General features: G+C 43.8%; 1 protein-coding gene across 2 annotated transcripts in view; it reads left to right on the top strand.

The window, feature by feature from the left end:
* The first annotated feature begins 2,317 nt into the window (after positions 1-2,317).
* Positions 2,318-18,547, top strand: part of LOC113268171 (interleukin-36 gamma) — a 37,769-nt gene continuing 21,539 nt past the window's right edge. For both annotated transcript variants that reach the window (XM_057309088.1, XM_026516522.4), the window contains exons 1-3: positions 2,318-2,826; positions 4,612-4,738; positions 6,398-6,460. In XM_057309088.1, coding sequence (XP_057165071.1) covers positions 6,427-6,460 — 34 coding nt within the window. In that variant the 5' untranslated portion in view covers positions 2,318-2,826; positions 4,612-4,738; positions 6,398-6,426. The remainder of the gene's footprint in view (positions 2,827-4,611; positions 4,739-6,397; positions 6,461-18,547) is intronic.

Here is an 18,547-nt window from a genome sequence, read left to right as displayed (position 1 = left end):
TCTGAGATATGTGCAGTGTAAAACACAAGAAATTGCCAAATCCCTTGGAATTGATGAAAGAAGATTTGAAGCATGGAGAAGCTGGTGTGATTGATTTGTGCACTTCATAGTGCTATTGTTGAGATGCTGTGTCATGGTTTAATTGGTGCTCCTCCTGTTACTGATCTATAAAATATTGGTATGTCTTATAATCCATAATGATGTAGGCAGTTTATATGATAAGGTTGATTATGCAAAGAAAACAGAGCCCAATTATATGCTGTTTGCAAGAGATACATCTAAAACATAAAGGTGGAGGGGGTTGAAAGGGAAAGGATGGGAAAAGATATACCACACAAATACTAATTTAAAGAAGACTTCTGTATCTGACAAAGTAGACTTTAAGACAATAAGCATTCCTAGAGATAGAGGGTTTCTCCTTAGGGATAAAAGTGTCAGATCACCAGAGAGATAAAAAATTATGAATTTATATGCACCTAATTAACCATGGCTTCAAAATATGTAATGCCAAATTCAAGATCAAAATAATAAACCTATGGCATAGTAGGAGATCTTAATGTGCCTCTTACATAATTGATAGAACAAGATGACAAAAAAAATCAGTAAAGATAGAGAACATGTGCTCAATAGAATTAATACATCTGACCTCATGGTCACATATAAAATACTGTACATAACTACAGAATACATGTCAGACATGGACATACAGACGTTGGTGGAAAAAATGTAAGGTGGAAACGAGCAGACTGGAAGTCAGGAGATGTTAGTTAACAGCCACACTAATAATGGGGATTGCAACCATCCCTTTACTGACTTCCAAATGTTTCTTACAACAAACATGAAATTACATAATTTCCTCTACTTTCTTACTCTGTGTTCTGTTCTGGATTCTGTCCTGCTCACTACTTAACACTGTGGCCTCTTAAAATTTTCCAGTCTTCTGAACCTCATGCTAATGATGAGGCCCCTGCTACTTGCTGATGGGCCTCTCAGATACTGGCTGGGTGCTTAGCTGGATATGTGACTACCACCTGACCTGGATTCCTTATTGCTAAGCTCCTCCCATCTGTTGGGACTTCGTGCTACCTCTGTGGGACCCACTCCCATCTTTCCTTACCAAATGCTTGCAAAGATAATGCATTTCCACGCTCCCTTGGACACTGTGCTCTGGACACCAGACTGAATGTCTCCTGTGGGCATCTGCAGCTGGGTCTGTTCCCGTAGCACTGTCCAGTTTCTCAGGCGTGGCTAGTTCTAGAGCAGAGAATTTGCCTTGCTGCCCCTCCTGCTATGAGTGCCTGGACAAATCATGAGAAGTGTCAGCATCCTATGGTGATGCAGAATGCAGGAATGAAACCAATTTCAAAATTGCTTTTTAATTCTTTGACTGTTGGATGACAGAATTTATACTCAGTTGGGTTTCCCATTTTTTTATTTAATATTTTCCTTCACAATCTCATCCCCATGCCAAAGGCTTCTCAAGAAATTCTCCAAAGATCTCTCTTTATTAAGCATTTAACAGACAAATTAGATATTTCTAGTCCAGCTATCAAGGGTATAACATTTTTCAGATCTTTAGACCAATAATGAAATACCTTGTAGCAATTAAAAATAATGTTATAGAAAAGTACTGATGAGATGAAATGTTATTTTAAATATCATCTTGAGTAGAAAAGGCAGGATACCTTGTAAATAGGAAAGGATGTTACCAAATAATTTGTCAGACACATTCCTGTATTTGCGTGTTATGTAGATGTGAGCATGGAAGAAGATCTGAAGATAAAATCCTAGTCTTTACCCATATTTGAAAGATGGAGCTTTAGTGTTTTCAGAAAGGCCTGGACTGCCTGGAACTTGGTCTGTGATCTCAGGGAAATCACCTAACCTGCACTGCCTTTTACAGTGGAACCTGGGAGGCCAGCACCAGCCCCAGGATCGGCACAGGATTGGGGAGCTAAAGAATGCAGTGGGCTTAGCCCAGGCCTGGCACACTGAGAGCGTACAGCGGACTGCTGTGGCTGTTGCCATTGCTCCTGTGCCATTGCTGGAGGCCCAGCAGCTATGATCTTACTTGGTCATGTGGATTTTCCTCTGAATGGACCAGCTGTTATTGGCTTTGGGAAGCACAACCATACTTGTTAAGTGACAAGAGCAAATGCAATGCAAAATAATAATTTAAAAAAGCAAGTAAATAGCCAACAGGCTGTGGGAGAAGCTGGTTCTTGGTGGGCTTAAACAAGGAAGGCCCCCTGGGGATGTGTTGCATGTCACCACTGAAGAAGAGCGAACAGAGAAGAGGTGGACAGGAGTGTCAGTGATGTCCTGGAGTGCTCCTTAAGGAGAGATGAAAGAAGGATATTTTCCTCTGGGTGGCTCTGGGACTGGAGTAAAGAACCAGCAGGAAAACAGGGACTTGCCTGCACCTCCCAGGCTCAGTGTCCAGCCTGGACCCTGTGTCTCCCCTTTCCTTTAATTAGTGTCTCTTTCCTACATCTTCGCTGTCGGACTGGACTGGCAGCACACAGCCTGTTTCAAGTGCCTTGAAATGTGTTGAATGGATGTGGCATAGTCCTTGGCATAGTGACACTACTCCACAGGAATTTGTTTGTTCCCTTGGTGTGGAAAAGGCAGACAATGAGTAATGACTAATAACCTAAGATGCTATTTATTATTGGGTAAAGGAACGCTGCTATTGCATTTGCGTACACACTCCCAAACTGATTCTTCAAAGTAAGGACCAGACCTGGCCCCTCCACATCAGAGATCCTAAAGGGAGAAGGCAAGCCAAGCTCCAGGAACCACAGCACGAGGGGATCCCTGGCTCAGGTAAGTGGTACTGACTCCAGCTGTAGAGGCCAACTGACATAGATAGGAAAGCAGAGCAACCTCTGGCCCTGCCTTGTTTTTTTCCCAGAAGCATGAATTTCCTGAATTTCTAAATATTGTCTCTGATACCTGCCCAGACCACCTTGCTCTCAGCCCCAAGAGCAGCCTGATGTCTGCCAGGAGGGCTTCTGCCGATATGCGGAGCTTTGCTGGAGGGCCAGGCAGACACTGAGCTTTGGAGACCTGGAAACCCTGATAATGTTATCTCTGATTTTTGGACTCTAGAGAAGACTGATTTCAGAATCTAGAAAGTACTGGTCTTCAGAAAAGAGATTTTGGAAGCTTCAATATTTTGAGTGTTCTTACGTAAAAAGAGATCCACCTCAGACGGCTGAAGGCACTGTTTCTCTAGGGAGCTCTGTGGAAGCCACCTGCATTTATTTTGAAACAGGTGGCAAATTCTATAGCAGCTCACAGGGATATCCCAAGTACCTCACTCTGTAGGTATCATTCTGTCCTCCATCAGGACCACCATTATCTTCATGTATTTGGGTACCTACATTTCTGCCAGATGTTTTTTATTCTGATGTCATGTGGCTGCCAAATTCTCTACCTTCTTAAATGCCACCAATTCCTTGTGTCCCTTGATTTATCCCCAAACTACAAAGGCAGTTGTGCTTTGTGGATTTGGGGGATGCAGCCAAATAACAAATAACAAATAACTTAAACTCAGATAGTGGCTATCCATGCCCTTAAAGATCTATCAGGTGTCCCCACCTCCTAGAGCCACCTAGTGACCATCCCCCCCATCTTTCATTCTCTTTGCTGCCAAGTCCTGGAGCCCTATCATGTCATTTTTAATTTTTGCAAAACCATTTAGTTCCCTTTGTCTCACTCCTAAGCCCTTCTCAAAGGATTGGGCTTCCATACAGACTGCCCATCTATTTAAACTAAAAGTGGTGTGACCCTCGAGAATTTAGTTACCTTCAGGTTTTTCATCTGTAAAATGGGAATAACAATTCTTGTCTCACTTCCCTCACTGTGTTGTCCTGAACTAATGTTGGGGCAAGTTCTTTGTGCAGTGAGTGAGATGTGGTCTGCAGGATTAAGGAGTGTTTAGAAATCTCTCTCCTCTAAGCCCTCCCAGTGAAGAGCTCCCGTGTCATCCCTTCCCCAAGACATTGGGAGTTGAGCCTTCTGGGACATTTGGAGGCTCAGTTTTCCATGACAAGAGGCTGAAAAGAAACTGCTTTTCTTTGCAAAGATTAGATTAAAGCAGAGGGTCAGCAAACTTTTTCTGTAAATGTTGGGACAGTCAGCATTTTATGCTTTGCTGACCAGATGATCTGTCTTTCAAATACATATCTCTGCTGTTGAAGCCAGAAAGCAACCATAGACAACATGTAAAAAAGGACATGGCTGTTTTCCAATAAAACTTTATTTAAAAAAATAAGCAGTGGGACAGATTTGATCTGTGGGCTGTAGTTTGATAGCCCCAGGACTAGAGCAATACACTTTGAACCTTTGATTACATTTTTATCAAATATTGTCAAGATCCATAAAAAACGATATCGTGACCTATGGTTTGGAAACATTGCTTTGGAAGGGCAAGAATCAAAGAAGGAGTGATAGAAGAAGCACAGTCAAATCTTACGAGGCTTTCCTGGACACAGCAAACATTTCTAAGCAGAGAGCAAGGCTGATGGCCATTCAGCACTAGGGGAGTCCAGCAAGGTTTCCTGGGGGTCAGAAGTGCCATAACTGATCTCCTTCCTGTCTACGCAGGTCCTGCCTTTCATCCCAGGCTCCTGTTGCGTCATTGCATTGTGTTAAAAATGTCATTTTTGAAGGACTCGGGTGTGAATATGGTCTGAAGACCAGGAAAGAGACGAGTCCCAGTGCTGCTCAGAAGGTAAGATTTTTGCAAATATCCATACCAGGGCCAAAAAACCCCTCCTAAAGCAGGACCTTGTAGGTTTGTGCATAGACCCTTTCCTTCCTGTTGACCTTGCATGGTAAGTAACCTTTGAGAACTTTCCTGGTAAATGAATTAGACGAGAGAAATCCTTGAAGAGAAAATGAAGCTTTGCCATGGGTGCCTAGGTACGTTAGGTAGTAGATAAACAGATCACCTTCACCCCCAGATCTGGGGCTTTGAAGTCCTGGCTCACCAACTGGATGGTTCTGGATCATCCAAATGCATTTCTTTCCTCCCAGCCTGCTCAGGCACAGGAGAAGGCCCTGGAGCGGAAGGGGTTGTCTGAGTCTGGGGTAGGAAAATGACACCAGCTTAGGGCTTCTGAGTGCCCCATGGAGGAAGGCACTTGCGTGTTGGCTCAAGGGGATGAAGAGAGGAGGCTTTTAACCCAAATGACTATCTAATGCAAGGACTGTGAAGGGAGAGGCCTATAACATGACAGAGGCCCAACCCCTGAGCCTTCAAGTCATACATGGCAATCAATGTTCCCAAACTAAAAATAGGACATTTGTCTGACAAATGTGTATCTGCCAAAAGAGAGGTTTGGAACCAGCTCTGCTCCTGGAACATGGGCCTTGTGATGGCCACCATGCACATTCTGTCCCTTAGGCAGCAGGGAGTGCACACCAGGAAGGCATAAGCACCAGATACTGTAATTGCTCAATCTTGGGGAACTCCAAAAGGTGACATTGAGGCCATGTCCTAATTCTGCCTCTTTGTAGGTGACATGTGTAGAAAGGGAAGAGGCTTCCTCTGACTCCAACACAATCCTTGAGAGTCTTTGTCTGAACCCGGCCTGGGGCAGCTCCACCTTCCCCCATTCCGACCTCACCAAGATGCAGTCCTCCTGCTTCTTAGAAGCATAGACTGTCAGAGCTGGAGGGACAGGCAGGAAAAACAAGGCTCAGAGTGGTGAGAGGCAGAATTGCCTCAGATAGCCAAGTAGTTAGCAATGCCAAGACTGTGTAAAACCTTCACACCAGAGCACAAGGTTTGAGTTTTCTTCTTCCCTAGGTGCTGTGTGCTCTCAATGTGCAAAGGTTGTTTGGATTATGACCAGAGATTTCATTCAGGCACTTCTCAAACTTAATGTTTTATCAGGTAGAAGCCTCCAGATTATTCTGAGTAATGTGGGCAATGTATACTCTACCCCCTGAATTAATGCAATGCATATGTTTGTAATAAGTAAGGGTTCTAGGAAGTTCTGCATTCAGAAACCAAGTTAGTTCTATTTCATTTCCATTTCCACCATTTTTGACCAGGGAAGTTTGGTTTTTTTAGAGAGAGAGGTTGGGGAGAGTGACAGCGGGAAAGGGAAAGAATCTTAAGCAGGTTCTTTGGCCAACGGAGAGCCTGACATGGGGCTCAATCTCACAACCTTGAGATCATGACCTGAGCTGAAATCAGGCTTAACTGACTAAGCCACCGAGGCACCTGCAGGAAAGCTATTTTTTTTTATGACATTACTGTCTCTCTGCTTTAGTGTTTCTCAAAACATACAAAGAAGAAGTAAAGCATTAAATGGTCCCTGATGTTCCTAAATCCCTGGAAAATTCCAATTGTATGTACTAACCTCACTGTCTCTGATTCCAGACTTCACCAGAAGCCCCCCGGAGCCAAACATGAGCTTCCCCACAATGAGCTTTCCCTATTCATGTAAGCCACCTGGGTGAACTGGTGAGGGTGGGGATGGGTGAGGGTGGGGATGAGGGTGGTGGCACTATGTTTCTTAGGGGAGTCACAGGATCAGAGACTGGAGAGACCTAAGGGTGCTATGATGAGGCTGAAACTTTTCCTTTGTGGAAGCGCATCTCAGGAGGGTCAATAAAAAAGATGAACTGTGGGTGGGCCTCTGCCTTTCCAGAGAGGTGCAGGTAACACATATGTGCTGAATGGCACAGGAGAAGAAAGGTTATGAGCCTGGGAACCTTCCATGTCCTCTGACCTTCACCATGAGGCTAGCTAGCAACCCTGACCTCCTCACATAATTTATGAATTTGGCCAGCAGAGGGCACACACGAAACTCACACCACTAGTGTCCTGCAGCCCTCACAGATCTAGAACCTTCTTACAGGCTATTAGATAACCTCGTGATGACCTTAATAAAACTCAAGTGCAGAAACTGAGAAAGTGAGGGAGGGTACCCGCCCCAGGTGACACAGGTAATAAGTGCCAGATGCTGGAATGTAAAGGTACTGTAACACCTGTCTGCCCAAGTTAGGTTTAAGGCACCCTGTCACCACCCTCTGCACAGGCAGAGTCAGGAGACCTCAGCCTGAGTCCCAGGTCAATTGCAGGTAACCTTCGTCCCCGGTAAACTGGCAGTGAGCACACACGGGTGCATGGCAAGCTCCTGCGACTCTGTGAGGGAGGTTAAGTCAGGCACTATTGCTGCTGCCATGGCTGCTGTCGCTCCCACTATTTGGGAATGGACTCCCTAGAGAAAATAATTACCAGCCTGTTAGAATCACCTACACCTCTGCTGTGGCCTTGAGAAGGAGCTCTGAAGAACGTAGATGGGGTCAGGAATGATGTGATGTGAACTGATCCAGCTAAGAGGATACTGTGCAAGCCTCAGTGCGTGATGATGGGAGGCCCAAGTCAGAGTGATAGGAGGAAACAGAAGTAAAAGAAGGACAGGTTTCGGAAATATTTAAGAGGCAAACAGCCCAGTGATAGTGCTGGAAATGTAACTTACAGAGGACGTGTGAATGTCTCCCCAGACCAATTAGAATCTCAGGGTTGTGGGGCCCAGGCATCTATGGTCCTAAAATCACCCATCAGGTGATTTCCAGTGTATGGTGCTTAGCTCCTAGGTACTTCTTGCCTAATTTCTCACCTCCTACTCTTCCATTGGCACTCCAGTGCAAGGATCTGTCCCACCCCAGGCATTGCTGATGGCATTATGCCCCCAGTGAAAAGCTACAGGAAAGAGTGTTAAGAAGAATTAGCGTAGCATTAGCTAATGCTATGGTGATAATCATATTGCAATATATAAATGCATCAATCCAACAGGTTATACACCTGAAACTTATTTATATGTCAATCATATCTCAATAAAACTGGAAAAAATATAGATTCTGATTTAGGCATTCTGAGATATAACTTAGGGATCTAGCTGCCTTGTTAAAAAGCCCTAAGTAATTCTGGTTCAAGTATTTCTTTCTGGTCTACACTTTGAAAACACTGCTTCCTCCCCATATATTTCACTAGAAAACAATAATGTGCCTTTGTGATTGAGAGCCATTTCTGAGTGATTGGGTACCAGCAGCCAACTTGTTAGTAGTGTTCAATCTGGGCTGAAACATGTGCCACTAGGGATGTCCTGCTCCAGGTGACATGAGCCCGAACCATGGAGAAATCCCACTGCATGGTGCGTCTGGTGATTGTGCACTGTTCCCAGCAGCAAGGTGCTCAGCAGAAGACAGTGACTGAGCTTTCACAGTGTGGGTTGGCCTGGTAAACCCACTGCCAGTTGACTCATTCATTACAGAAGTGCTTGTGCCAGGCTCTGTGTTAGATGACAAGGATGAAAGGCTGAGTGGACTCAGATGCAGACTGTCCTCAAGGAGCTCATGGTCTGGTGGGGAGACAGACATTAATCAAGCCAACAAGTGTAAATGGAGAAGCAGTGCCCAGTTCATGACAGGGGTGGGTTGTAACCCAACAGGAAATCAGAAGGGCTTCTTTGAGGGAAGAGAAACTTGAGCAAGATCACAAGAAAAAGTGGGTGTTGGTTGGCTCGTGGTCTGTCTAGGTTCTAGATAAGGTCAGTCTAGGCTCTGCTGTCTGTTTTTGAGTGGTCCTGATGAGTTTCCTTTATTGATATAGAAAAAAGCAAAGGTGAAAAAAAGGGAGAGCTGTGAACAGCATGGAGCCACCTGCATTTCCTTATGTGGCAGGGATGGTTTACCACACTCCAAGCTGTGGTACCCTGATACCCCATTGATATGCCTTTGGGCCCCTCCTTTCTTATGGGGACACAAAGGGAAGGGACAGTGTTGTAAAAGCACAGGGAGCTCCTGCCACTCATCCCTCTTCCACTCTGTCTCCTGACATCATGAAACCCATTTTTTGACCTGAAAAGTAAAACAAGTGTTGGAAGGGCAATGAATAAAAATGGGCATTGGGCACATCCACAGCATAAGACAGCCTATAGTTCTTCCTTGGAAATTTGGGAAGAGAAACTGCTTTATTCTTTAGACACCCCCAAAGCAGATCCTGGCCCCTGATCCACTTTCTGAAACTGTGGTCATAGCCCACATATTACCAAAGGCTGCAGGGGAGAGAAAAGAAAAGGCAAATTTCATAATGTTGGTGTGTGCTAACTACTTCCTGGCTCAGTCAGCAAAATCCTTCAAGAGAAAGATGGACTCGGTCAGACCAGCTCTCTCCAGATGGCAAGCAAAGATGGAGGGAAACACTGCTTTGCTAAGGAAGGGGGCTTGTCTGTAGCCTGCAATCTAAGTTCACTGCAAATCCCTTTTTTTTGGAACTTTGCAGGACTGGGAGAACCAACTGCTTATGTATGGGCCTTGAAAGCTGCAAAGTGGCAGCTTCCATAGTAGATAAGATTGGGGCCCTACGTCTTTATCAAGCATGGTCCTTCAAGAATAAATATACAAGTGTATTTATTCCAATGTATCAGGCATGGTCCCTTCAGAGTTAGAGCCAGTCAATCTGCCAGCCAGTGTCAGACTAAGGATATTTATGATCTCATCTGAGCCCATTCTGAATTATCTCAGGCAGCATAATGACGTTGAGGGACCTCTTACAACACATATCAATGGCTAAATGCCACTGCCAAACAAGAACTGTCAGTTGTTAGAGCTGCCAAAATGAAAATAAATGCAAACAAAACACATTAAATACTAGTTAAGTACTTACATAATCATATAAAATGGAGCATTCTTGAAAACATTGCAACCACAAAATAATTTTGATTATATATTCTCTTTGGGTTGTAGTCAAAGAAAAAGGCAACTGAATTGTTCAATCTTGCTCTTCATCAAATCACTTTAATTTTAGATATTAGTCATGTTGTTTTGGACTCTAGATCAGCAGATAAATCAAGTGAGTAAGCTAATTTTGTAAGTATCAAGATTTTCAATTAGAAAGTAATTGTATAGCTCACTGAATTATAAAAGAAAGGCATAGTGTTTCAGTAAACTGTCGGCTTTAGTCTTAAAATGACACAAACAGGGTTTACCTTTCTAAAGGACACAAGGGGAAAGACCAACAACAGAGCAAAAGGAGGCACCGACTACCAGACCCCAAATTTTTACTAGGCTTTCCCAGTGCAGATGACAATTTCTGAGTGGGTGAGGCTCACTTAGACTTTAAGCATTGACTCTCTTATATGCAACCTAGAAATCAAACTGATACTAGCCTCCACCATCCCCTGCCCCCAAATTTGTACCTGACTCTTGGGTCCCATTCTGATTGCCTTCCTGGACACCACTCCCACAGGATTTTAGTATCTGGACCTTGCTTTTCTTTGGACCTAAACCCAAATAAGTCATGAGGGCACTGCTGCCTGCCTTCAGGCTTCCCAGAAGCAGCTTCTCCCAATTCTTTGTTACTGGTTCCTCCCACCTGTTCACAGCTGCTGCCCCATCCTCCTCCACTGGGGACTCATGGACAGTGCCTTGCCATACCCCTTGGATCCCGGACCCCACTGAACCTCTCTCAATGTACCTGCAGCTTTGTCAGCTTCCCTAGAATTCATCATCCACATGCATCACTTATTACAGAGCTTGCATTGTCCAGGCTATCCTCCTGGAGAAGATAACCAGTATTGCCTGGCTGTATCTTGAGAAACAGAAGCACCCAGGTGAGGTTGGGCATGTTTAGGAAAGCAACAAACCCACAGGCACTGAGATCATCACTTCCCAGAAATTTATTTCACCTAGAACTTTGTAATTAACCACATTCTACTTTTTTTTTTTTTAAAGATTTTATTTATTTGAGAGAGAGAGAGAGCACGTGTGCAAAAGCAGGGGGAGCAGCAGAGGGAGAGGGAGAAGCAGGCTCCCACTGAGCAGGGAGCCCAGTGCGATGTGGGGCTCTATCCCAGGACCCTGGGATCATGACCTGAGCTCAAGGCAGACGCTTAACTGCCTGAGCCACCCAGCCTCCCCCACACTCTACTTTTTATAGCCCAAACAACATACACTTTAAAGGGACAAATGACACTGAAGGCAAAGCCCATATGCTTGCAGAGTGAAGACAACATGGTACAGGGAGAAGATATGTTCTTATTTGCTATTCTCTATAGAAATACACAAATGTTGCACACCTGGGTGGCTCAGCCGGTTATGTGTCTGCCTTCAGCTCAGGTCATGATTCCAGGGTCCTGGGATAGAGCCCCACATCGCATTGGGCTCCCTACTCAGTGGGGAGCCTGCTTTTCCCTCTCCCTCTGCTGCTCCCCCTGCTTGTGCTCTCTCCCTCTCTCTCTCTCAAATAAATAAATAATTAAAAAAAACACACAAATGTTGATATAAAATGAATAAACCTTTTAGAATCTCTAAAAGAAAGAAAGAGAATTTTATTTGAGCCCAAGTTAGGTGCCTGGGAAACATGCTCTTCACGAGGAAGAAATTGCTCCAGGGAATGAACAGTTTTTATGGTTATATACCTTTTTACAACTTGTGAAAGCTCAAAAGACAATAGATATAAGCAGGAATCACAAATTTTAATGTCAAGGAATGCAGGGAGTAGGAGCATCGATCAAGATCTTAAAGACAAGATGGTTTTCTTCAGGCTACTTATTTACAAAGCAGGTTTACAATGTGTGCTGGTGGACCATAAATCAGGCTTTTGGTTTAAACAAAGTTTATGTACAGTCATGCTGACTTAGAAAGAAATCTAAAATGGCTTCCCTTCTGTATCAGGCCTTTAGAGAAGGCCTCATCATGAAGAACACTCAAATAAGAACAAACAGACGCTATTTATTTGGAGTTTGCTCTAGCAAAGGAGTCAGCCACCATCACTTGCATTTGGCAGTGATTCAAAGGCAGGCAGAGGAGTGGGTAAGCTGTATGGTGAAAAAGGGGAGGGCTTCAGGTGTGTATTGACTGGAGTTGTTGGTGTGGGAAGCTGGAGGTGGGCCATCCTGTGTGCTTGTTTTGAAGGGCATAGTTGGCTTTCTCTGGTTGGTCCTGAGTTGGAAGTGGAGACAGAAAAGCTGACAATCATTGAACATGTCCTGATTCTGGGCCAAATGCTACAGAAGCTGAGGGTTAGAATTCTGTTGTCATAGATGGTCTGGCCATTCCCATTTGCAGATTCAGTCTCCTACTGTATTGAGATTCACATTGGTATTTTGAAATTTGAATTGAGGATTCTTTTTTAAATTTTTTTTTCCTTTTCCTAGATCTTTCTTTACTCCCACAGTTTGGCTGTGTATTTAGAGGTATAGATGAAGTATCTGGAATTTGCAGCTGACTCCAAAGTGAAATAGGAACCAACCTATTCCTTGAGGGAGGTGAAGGGATCTTCATTGTTCAGGGAGTTCGGTTCTTTGATGTTCTTTTTGGAAATACAAAGGAGAATTTATTAGGTAGTCAGGCTACTTTGTGAAGGAAAGAAGGGAAGATCAGGCAGTCTTTGCCAAAGTTTGGGTTTTCAGCCTTAGTATTCGGGCTTCCCATTTCCCTGAACTGGGAGGACAGGGGACATTTCTTTCCCAATCTCTTACTTTCAATTGCAATATGTTTTGGCTCTTTGACTTTATCACAGGAGGGACAGAGTTCTCCTTTAGAGACAGCCAAAAAGAATATGATTTTTCTTGATAATTAGCTTTTCTTTAGTGTGAAGTTGATATATGAAAGGTCTCTGGAAAAAGTCAGAAAACTGAGTCAGCTCTAGTAGTAGAAAAATGATCTTTTTTTCTTTTGACATTTCTGGTACAACACCCTATTTCCTTTAGCAAGGTCATCAAATTCTCATACACGAGTTGGCCCAGGAGCCAAGAATATCTCGAATCTTGGAATTTCCCTCTCCCTATGCCTCTGGCTCCTTCTTCCTTCCAACCCTTCCAGGTAAACTTCTTTTAGATCCAGGACTCGCTTGGGCCCATCTCCTTTCACTGTTGCCCACCACCAGCTGGTCTTTCAGACTGTTCCCCAGGAGGCAGCCTTTTGCCCAGAGAAGAGAGTGGCTGAAGGTCCCATCGGGAGAGGGGCTTTATAAAGGCCAGGTGGGAAGTGAGAGAATGAGAATCATTTCTGGTAAATAAAGCAAGGTGGAGAGTCACCTGGGGTTGTGGTGCTTTTGTCTGGAACCACTTTGAGGACCCTGCCTTCTAGAGCCAGAACTTTCTGGTTTGGGTCTTGAGTAGTATGTGTATCTAAGGTTATAGATTTGATCTTTACCCCTGAGAAACAGTACCAGAGATTACGAACAATGAACATGCCTCAGTTCACCAGCCTTGGATCTCTACTTTACCCACTGGGCTCCGGCAATATGTGCTCTTCTCATTAGTTTTTCACCCCAACCCATTAATCCGTTCATAGAGGAACTTTAGTAATTAACCACACCACTCTGGAGTCAGACTGAGTTGGGGCCAAATCCCTGTCGGTAATTTACAATCTGAACAGCTACTAAGCTTCTTCAAATTTCATTTTGCCCACCAGTAAAATGGGGATAATAAAAGCTATCTTACATAGGATTGATGTGAAGTATAAGGGGATTCAATGAAAGTTAATTATTAATATTAGTAGTGGTACAGATAACATCCAATGGAAGTTCATCATTATTATTGTGTTGATAAATCTAATGGAAGTTCATTATTATTATTATTAGTAGTAGTAGTATTGATAACCCTCTCTTTTGCACCCTCTCGCTGGTGGGCCCATGGCATCAGCAACACCCGGGTGGAACAGATCTCTGCTGTGTTAGCCACCACTTGGGCCGATGGTGAGGACAGTGAAAGGGTGAGGATGACAGGATGAGGCAGGAAGCACCCAAGAGCAGCAGCTTTCTGTCAGGAAGGGGATGGAGATAGCAGGTCTTGAGGAAAATGCAGAGAGGTTGTACTTGCCCTCGTGGAGCCTGAGTGGGCAGGAACAGCTGCAGCAGTGGCCGGGGATCTGCTTGACTATGGGGGGTTTGGGGATTCAGTTGATCAGCCCTGCTTATGGGGGATAGGGTTGCGGGACAATTCTAGACAGGGAATTTGTCCCTATGCCATCTCTGATAGGGATGACCAAACATCAGTGGCTGAATTCGGGCTTTGCATGAGGGTGGGTATGAGCCCACATACAGGACTGATGACTGAGTCTATGTAGAACAACAGATATAAAATGTGATTGATGTGATAGATTAGCATTTATACTATATAATTATGTACAAACATAAACAAACACAACAGTCTTGTTTCTGACTCTATAAACATGATACCTTTAGCAGGGATATGGTTGGTACGCTCTTCCGTGTTACCCACTGATCTTAGGATCACCTGAGGAGCTTTAAAATTATAGATCTGGGTCCCATCCCCAGTGACTGACTTAACTGATATGGGGTAGTGCCCAGGCATTGATATTTTTTGAAAGCTCCCAAGTGATTTTAATGTGTGGCCAGGGTGAAGAGTCATTGTGCAATAGGATTGGGCTCCTAATTGGAAATAGTTTGTACCATCAGGCAGTACAGTATCTGATCATAGTTAAGCTCCCCTCCTAGATTTTCTGATACAAGATGAGTCATGTTTACAAGTTTGTATGAGGAGAACTACTTTCCTGTCCTTGTTTTTTTCTTCTACTGTTCTAACTCCAAGTGCTTTGGAAATCCCACAGGGAGATGAATCTAGAAATTTAATCTCTTAGCTACTGCAGAGAGTTAAGTGTTGGCATTTGTGCCAGATCTAGTTGGGACTGGTAGGAAAGGAGTACCCAGAAATCCTTTTCTCTCCCATCAACTTCAGCCCCCATTTTGATCAGATAGAGTCCTTGCTACAAGGTTTTCTTACTTTGCTAGGATATTTGGAGGTCATATTTATCCCAATTATTAGTTTAGAATCACGGTTCCCAAAGTGTGAACCAGGGAGCCCTTGGGTACCTCACCACACTCACAGAAGTGCCATGGGATGTTTTAAATTTTCAAGGGAAACACAGACATCTGTCAGACCCATAAAAACCACTATCATTAAGTTGTTTCAATCTGACTATTCAATAAACAGAACTGACAGGCGCGCTCCTATCTTAGGGGCTCTGTGAAGAAATTTCTGAGACACTAAGGGCACAGTGAGTTGAGAGAGTTTGGGAACCTGTGACTTAGAAGTTGGAGGTGATGGTTCTTGGGCAGAGCACTGTCTTGGGATTAGTATATCCTTTTGACAGTGCATTTAGGTGTGGGATGAAATCTCATCGAGTGGGACTGAGATGTGCTAGGAGACCGTAGTAGATCTATCTGCCTGATAAAGAAGGAACACTCTGGGGGCAGTTGGTTAAGCATCCCACTCTTGGTTTCAGCTCAGGTCATGATCTCAGGGTCCTGAGGTCAAGCCCCATGTTGGGCTCCGAGTGGAGTCTGCTTGAGATTCTCTCTCCCTCTCCCTCAGCCCCTCCCCACTGTGCACTGCCCCCCCCCCATAAAAAAAAAAAAAAGGAAGGAACACTCTGATGCTTTCACAAGCAGCCAGGGAAGGATAAGACATGGGGTCTGAGAATAGAGAGGAGATGAGGGAAATGAGAGGAAAGGAAGGCCTGGGAGGTGGGACTAGAGGAGTAAAGTGGTCTCTGAGAAGTTCCTGAGAGCAGTATCACTGATAGGTGTCAACCAAGAAGGGCAGAAATTGTTGGGCTGTCATCATCCCCCATGTGTGCTGGCTCCTTGGTGGTCGAGTTGCAATCTGGGGATCAGCAGCATCATTTGAGAGCTTGTTAGAAATGAATCTGGGACCCCACGGCAGACCCGGAATCAGACTCTGCATTTTAACAGGATCCCCAGATGATCCTTACGCACAGGTATTTGAGGAGTGCGTGTTAGCTGGGAGATTCTCAAGCAGTGCTGACATTGAAACATCCAAAGGAGTTAAAAAAATACTGAAACTCTTATTTAATTGATCTAGGGAGTACACTTGGCATCGGGATATTTAAAAGTCTTCCAGGTGTTTCTAAAGCCAAGTTTGAGAACTACTGGTCTGGTAACAACTGCTTTGTGAGAGTGGGTTTTTTGTTTTGTTTTGCTTTTGGTGGGGGTGTGTTGGGGTGAAACCAAAGTTGTCTGTCAGTTTGGGACAAACAGGAAAAAACTGAAATATGTGAGCCATGAGAGAGATCAACAGATATAAGAAATCAGGGACTATAAGAGGTACCCCTGAAGTGTTAGGGGATAGGTATAAGGGAAATTGAGTTTCCACCATATGTTAAATAGGGAATTAACCGAATTCCTACTTAAACATTGCAAAAAGAATGACTCCAATAGCCTGGAGCAGTTGGAGACATGCAGGTGACTTGATATCCAGTTACAGACAGAATTGGCTCACAAGGGGGCGCCTGGGTGGCTCAGTCAGTTAACTGTCTGTCTTTGGCTCAGGTCATGATCTCAGGGTCCTAGGGATCGAGACCCGTGTCAGGCTTCATTCTCAGTAGGGAGTCTGCCTCTCTCTCGCTCTGTCTCTCTCTCTCAAATAAATAAATAAAATCTTAAAAAAAGGTAAAAAAAAAAAAGATTGGCTCACAAGGCTAATGAAATTCACAAGAGATCTTCAGAGGGTATCCACTCAGGTGATATCCACAGAGCCACCTAAAAAAATGCTATATTCAGTCTTCTGGGATCTGTATCCAACAAGCAAAGAAGGCTCAAAGCAGTGGGTTCCAAAAGTACTTTCATAAAATTCTCTATTTGCCTGCAAAATTAGTCAGTCCAGCCCCCTGGACTAGAGGGAGCGAGTGACATATCAGTGGCATATCAGACATACCAAGTGACATATGAGTGACCTATCATACCTACCACATGCATCAAGGTATGTATTTTCTCAAGCTCCATTCTCTCTTTCCCCCTAGATCACTGACAACCCACTGATTTCTAGGGAAATCCCACCTGGCAGAAAATGGCTGTTCTTGTACCTTGGAGCAGGTGGATCAGAGTAGGTCTTAGGGATAAAATTTGGAAAAGTTCAAAAAGCCTTAAGGGAGGAGGTCCTCCTAGTGAGAAGACAGCCGGGCCAAGCCAGTGAGAGCTGTTACATCTCCCCATCCATGAAGGTCCACTGTTAAGGAAGTCAGTTTTGGGTTGGGCCAGAGGGTTGAGAAGGGCCAAAGTCTATGGTGTCCACAGCCCAGGAGAGTGTTCCAGAAACTGGGGGTGAGAATCACATACCTGGGCTAGGGATATACCATGCTTGCGGCTCTGAATGGATGTCGGGAGCTATGTTGTGTCTTTTTTTTTTTTTTAAGATTTTATTTATTTATTTGAGAGTGAGAGAGCAGAGCACGAAAGAGGGCACAAGCAGGGGGGAGAGGCAGAGGGAGAGGGAGAAGTAGGTTCCCCCCTGAGCAGGGAGCCTGATGTGGGGCTTAATCCCAGGACCCTGGGATCATGACCTGAGTTGAAGGCAGATGCTTAAGCGACTGAGCCACCCAGGTGCCCCATATGTTGTGTCTTATATAACACTGAGACTATTGCCTCATTGAAAAAAATAATAAAATGGGAGTGGATAGATGTGAAATAATGAAAGCAACAAACAGTTTGTCAATAACTCACTGGTAGGGCAGAATAAATACAGTGCAACTTCTTTGACATTCTTCTCCTTGACAAGGGTGGTCAGTGTTCCCTCTCTTGACTCTGGGTGGGCTCTGTGATTGCTTAACCAGTATTTAAGAGAATGCAGTAGAATTGTGCCATTCCCAGACACATCCAGGTCTTAAGGACTGGCAACTTGAAAAAAAAATTGAGATATAACTGACATATAACATTGCATAAATGTACAATATATTGGTTTGATACATTTATATATTGCAATATGACTACTACAGTATTTAGCTAACATACCTTTATCAAATCACACAGTTATAATTTCTTGTTTTGTGTTGGGAATAGTTAGGATCTAGTCTGTTAGCAACTTCAAAGTTTATGATACAGTATTGTTGGTTATAATCACTATGTTGTGCATTAGATCTCTAGAACTTGTTTATCTACTATTTGCAGATTTGTACCCTTAAATAACATCTCCCTAGTTTCCCCACCCCCAGCCTCTGGTAAGTGTTCTACTCTCTGTTTTTGCAAGTTCATTTTTTTAAGATTCTACATATAAGAGGTATTATACAGTATTTGTCTTTCCCTGTCTGACTTATCTCAGTTAGCATAATGCCCTCAATGTTCATCCATGTTGTTGTGGATGGCAAGTTTTCCTTCTTTCTCATGGCTGAGTAATATTCAATTATGTAAGTATACCACATCTTAATTCATTCACTCATTGACAGGCACTAAGGTTGTTTCCATACATTGGCTATTGTGAATAATGCTACAATGAACATGGGTGTGCAGGTATCTCTTCAAGATACTGGTTTCAGTTCCTTCAGGTGTATACCCAGGAATGGGATTGCTGGATCATATGGTAGTTCCCTTTTTAGTTTTTTGAGGGACCTCCATATTGTTTTCCATAAAGGCTGTGCCATTTTACTTTCCTAGCAGCAGTGTAAAAGGGTTCCCTTTTCTCCAGATTCACACCAACAGTTGTTATCTCTTGTCTTTTTAATAAAAGAGGACTGGTAGTTTTTATGTCATGTCCCCTGAAAT

The sequence above is a fragment of the Ursus arctos genome, unplaced genomic scaffold, assembly GCF_023065955.2.
Source record: "Ursus arctos isolate Adak ecotype North America unplaced genomic scaffold, UrsArc2.0 scaffold_8, whole genome shotgun sequence".
NCBI lineage: Eukaryota > Metazoa > Chordata > Mammalia > Carnivora > Ursidae > Ursus > Ursus arctos.
Note: the sequence above shows the minus strand (reverse complement) of the source record. Positions and strands in the feature narration are given on the sequence as shown.